Genomic DNA, 4,608 nt, shown 5'->3' with positions numbered 1-4,608 from the left:
CAGAACCAAAAAATGGATGGTTTTAAGTGTGGTTCATCGTAACTCAAATATGTCGTAAGCCAGGGACTGCCTGTATACTTAAATCAGAAGGATCTTAGCCTTGATCTGAAGGGCAATTTGAAGCTATCAGGGAACTTTAAAGGTATATGTATATAGTCTCCCATCTCCTCTGGCCAGGTGATTGTCCAGGGGAGGGCACCTTGCTCCAGATGAGTCAATGAGAAACCTTCCCTGAGATTTAAGAATTTGGGACCAAAGTGAGGCACAGTGTCTGTTGGGTGGTCAAACTGGAGAGGTAAACCTGGGTGATGCCAGCAGTCATGTGGTGGAAGAAGCTGATTTGAGAGGATGAAGTTGACACACAGAGAAAAGTTGAGATGAAAAAAGAAGAAAACCACATATCCTGACAGCATGTGAGTCTCTAATACCAACTGCCTGTGACCTACCACAGTGTGGTTTATCTAGGACTGTAAAGGCCTCACTTTCCCTAAATTTAAGCTGTGTTTGTCACTTGCAGACAACAACCGAGTCTTAAATAAAAGAGCACTGCTGAAATAAAAAGGGTAAAAGATGTTGGGAGAGTCACGAGAGGAGAAGAGAGCAGGCAAGGATAGAATCCAGGGAAAAGCCCTATCTGCATGAGAAGATCATGCTTTGCTTTATTTGAGTAACAAACAGTAATACTCTTTTTTTTTTTAATTATTTGATCTGCTTTCTGATTTATTTTAACCACTCAGTTAGATTAAACAAGGTAAATTTGAAATCACAAAACAGCGATTATCTTTAAAAGCTGAATGACTGGAGTACAGTTTAACAAGATTGAGATCAAAACAAATCAAAACTTAATAAAAAGCATGCTATGACATCAAATGTCCATGGTTCTTCTTTAAAATGGGTTGGTTTTAACAAGGGGAGAAGAGGTACGGGAATGTGAATAACAAAACTAAGTCCATCTCTACTTTCATTTCATTTACTCAGTTTCTATAATGGATGACTCCACTAGAACTTCTGCAAATAGAAACAGATACATACAAATAAATAATATCAAGTATAACTAAAAGCCGTCAACAAAGCAGATGACACACTGCTGAAGCTATATATTTTTACACTTCTAAAATAGTTGGGAATAGATGCTGAATGATATCATCAAACTGATAATTTGGGAGTCTGAGATGCAAGGACCTCACACTCTATATCAAAAGTTAAGATGGGCTATTAAGCTAAGCTGTCAAATTCAATTAAAAACAAAACTTTTTTACTACCATTAAAATATTGATTTTTAAATGTCCTCGGATAACACACATACTGTCTTTAGAATGGTAACATACTCACTTTCACCAGTTTTCTTTGTTGCAAACATCTTGAATGTTTGGTCCTTTGTGTTTAGTAAGAAAGACTTTCCTGGGTGGCACTGCTTTAACGGCTACTGGAGTAGCTAGGTTTGAATTGTATTTTGACAAAATCTAAAACAAAAAGCAGATTACTTTTTACCAAGTTATACAAACAACATAACAACATAAATTTGGAAGGTGTTATAAAAATTTCAAGAAAAGTCATGGGAAAGAAGTCTACGGAAAAACTGAAGATGTGGATTACTTACAGCACTATGAATTTTTTAGCAGCATATACAAGATATTCAACAGCAGTGAATAAAAGATGGATTCAAATTTAATTTGGATGTGGAGCCTTGATTTCTAAAGCTTTCTAAAATGCACTCTAAGGTTAATGGAAACAAGTAACAATGCATTCCTGAAAACAAATGAAGTCTTTACAAAGATGTTTGGGAAAATATATATAGAAAATATCAGCTATAAAGACTATAAAAGGAGAAATCTGAAATATCAGCAATATTTTTTTCATAAACAAAGACGTGATACTTGAAATACAAGGTTTCCTTTCTTTCCTACAGAAAAAGGAGAGAAGAGTCACCCAAAGGGAAGTGGAAATAATACAACTATAAAGAGAGAAAAGGCTCTTTCCTCACCCAGTTTACTATAACTCCCAGGAAAGCAGAAAATACACAGAAAAAAAGATAACAAACATTTAAACAATATCTTAGGATGAGTCAGTTCTAACGGCATTTGGGTATTTTCCCAAGTGGCTTTATCCTTCTCATGGCTTTCCATAAGCTAGGAGGATTTCTAGAATGTTTTTTAGGAATTCCACTTGCCTGAGTAATGATTTCCAGACACCGTGACTTCTGTTAAAGGGGAGCTCAAAGAATCAGACCGGTTATTTAGCAGAGTTAACAACTGTTCTAAATTCATAGTACACTAGTGGTAAATGGGACACCCTGGTGGCGTAGTGGTTAAGTGCTATGGCTGCTAACCAAAAGGTCGGCAGTTCGAATCCACCAGGCGCTCCTTGGAAACTCCATGGGGCAGTTCTACTCTGTCCTATAGGATCGCTATGACTTGGAATCGACTCAACGGCAACGGGGTTTTTTCTAACGGGGTTAGTGGTAAATGAGGTTGCACTAAAGAACCAGAGGTTCTAATAACATAAATCAGTATTTCTCAAACTGAGGTCTCCAAGAAGTCTCAAGTTCAAGAAATGCTGATTAAGTTATTCATGATACTCCGTTCTGGAGAATGGTAAGGTAAATGACATTTCTGCCGTTTCTAGCAATACCTCCAATGGAACAATTGTCAGTATGGTGACCACAGCTGAACACCTATTAGAAAATGTTGTAAGAACAGAGTTCAGACCATGAAGTTAAAGACAAAGAGAAAAAATTCTGTGAGGCAAAGTATAACTAAAAACATGATAAAATAACTAGTTTGTGCTTTTCTGAGAAGAGCCTTAGCCAGGTCGTCTTAAAAAGGCCTCACGGAGCCCAGAATTTAGATTTTCTTGATACCTAAATCAGCACATTAACCAGATGGTAAATAAGACAGCTTATATGCAGTTTCAGTTCTTTAATGTAAATCTCTAATTTTTAAAAGACTATATCAGAAAAAGAAAAAAGAAAATCTCCTGGAACAATAAACTGGAAAATATCTTCTGGAATTGTAGTTACTTCTGGCGGTGTAGGTGTTCTGAGCAGATTCTCATAAGAAGAAATCTTAGGAGAAGAGGGATCTGCAAGATTCTCAAAGCAATCCCTTGAATTTAAAACTAATGAAGTACAATCTTTCCTTTCCAAATCATTTGTTGAATTCTTTGTTTTTGATAATGGATAATCTGTGGGTACCTATTGAATAAAAATAAATCACTATATTATGGTAGTTTAAAATAATGTAGCAAATAAAAGTATACCTTCAATTGTTAGTTCTGTTTGGGTCTCTAAATAGGTCCAAAAATGCCACCTCTCTTCCCTGAGTTTTAAACAAACTTGAGAAAACAGTGAAATAGCATATGGAGACCAAAATACCAATTAATTACTAATAAAGTCTAAGTTAGAGCTTAACATAGAACTAAATGGACTTGTCAACTGAACCCAAGATTTAAACAGATTCACCCACCCAGTCTCATGCAACACTAAACTGGGCCAAATAAGAGTCATAGCATTGATGAACAAAAGTGTTACCACATGCCTTCAGCAGGCAGGCCCATTTCCACAAGGAAAGCGCACTTAGCGTGCATTTTAGTTCACACTAAATTTACCAATAAATAAGTCACTCCATCTCCCTAGAGTCAGAGGAATAGAGGGAGGGAGAGAGGCTAGAAATATGACATCAGTAGAGTACCTGTCACATGAAAGGGAACATCAGGAATGTATTAAGTATAAATGGCAAGTATCAGCAGGCAGATAACCTGATACTTCAATTGATAATACAACATTATGTTTGTCCATTGTGGAGCCCTGGTGGCACAATGGTTAAGGGCTACAGATGCTCACCAAAAGGTCGGCAGTTTGAATCCACCAGCCGCTCCTTGGAAACCATATAGGCAGTTCTACTCTGTCCTATAGGGTCACTATGAGTCAGAATCGACTCTATGGCAACGGGCTTGGTCTTTTTTTCCTTTTAAATAGCTGTGTTGTATAATACAGTAGCCACTAGCCATATGGACTATTTCAATTTAATTTTAAATTAAATAAAATTTTAAAAAAATTAAGTTTCTCTGATGCACATTTCAAGTACTCGATAGCTACATGTGGCTAGTGGCAACAACAATGGACAGCACAGATTATACAAAATATCCACTACCGTAGAAAGTTCTATTGGACAACCCTGGTCTACAGCTGTATGAAGTGTTCATACTGACTTTGAAAAGGGGTAAGGTTCTGATTATAGTAAATTTGTTCATTGGGAAAATTTTGGGGAAAAAGGCATAAAAACCACCCATTAAATCTATCACCCAGAGATAACCACATTTTACTGCGTTTCAACCCATTCCTTTTCCTTAAACTAAAATGTGCATGTGTGTATAACCATACATGTATATAATCATACATACACACATGATTGTACATACATACACATATACACTTACTCACATAAACATAAAATTGAGTTGATATTATAGTTAAAGTTTTATATACTCTAAGGATATTGTTGATGTGTTGTGAGATTGTGAACCATTGTCATAGGGCAACATTTGTAGTAACTGTTAAATGAGAAACTATTTTGTTCTGTAAGCCTTCATCTTAAGTGAGAATAACAG

At 36.2% G+C, this 4,608-nt stretch overlaps 1 protein-coding gene across 2 annotated transcripts in view; it reads right to left on the bottom strand.

The window, feature by feature from the left end:
- Window positions 1-685: 685 nt before the first annotated feature.
- Window positions 686-4,608, bottom strand: part of SKA3 (spindle and kinetochore associated complex subunit 3) — a 39,048-nt gene continuing 35,125 nt past the window's right edge. The window contains exons 7-9 of one of the 2 annotated variants that reach the window (XM_023742444.1): window positions 2,990-3,193; window positions 1,333-1,463; window positions 687-1,008 (exon numbers count right to left, since the gene is read on the bottom strand). In XM_023742444.1, the coding sequence (XP_023598212.1) occupies window positions 1,335-1,463; window positions 2,990-3,193 (333 nt within the window). In that variant the 3' untranslated portion in view covers window positions 687-1,008; window positions 1,333-1,334. Of the gene's footprint in view, window positions 1,009-1,332; window positions 1,464-2,989; window positions 3,194-4,608 lie in introns of both variants that reach the window. The other variant, XM_023742445.1, reaches the window with a different exon arrangement.

This window comes from Trichechus manatus, unplaced genomic scaffold, assembly GCF_000243295.1.
Source record: "Trichechus manatus latirostris isolate Lorelei unplaced genomic scaffold, TriManLat1.0 scaffold00210, whole genome shotgun sequence".
In the NCBI taxonomy this organism is placed as follows: Eukaryota; Metazoa; Chordata; class Mammalia; order Sirenia; family Trichechidae; genus Trichechus; species Trichechus manatus.
Note: the sequence above shows the minus strand (reverse complement) of the source record. Positions and strands in the feature narration are given on the sequence as shown.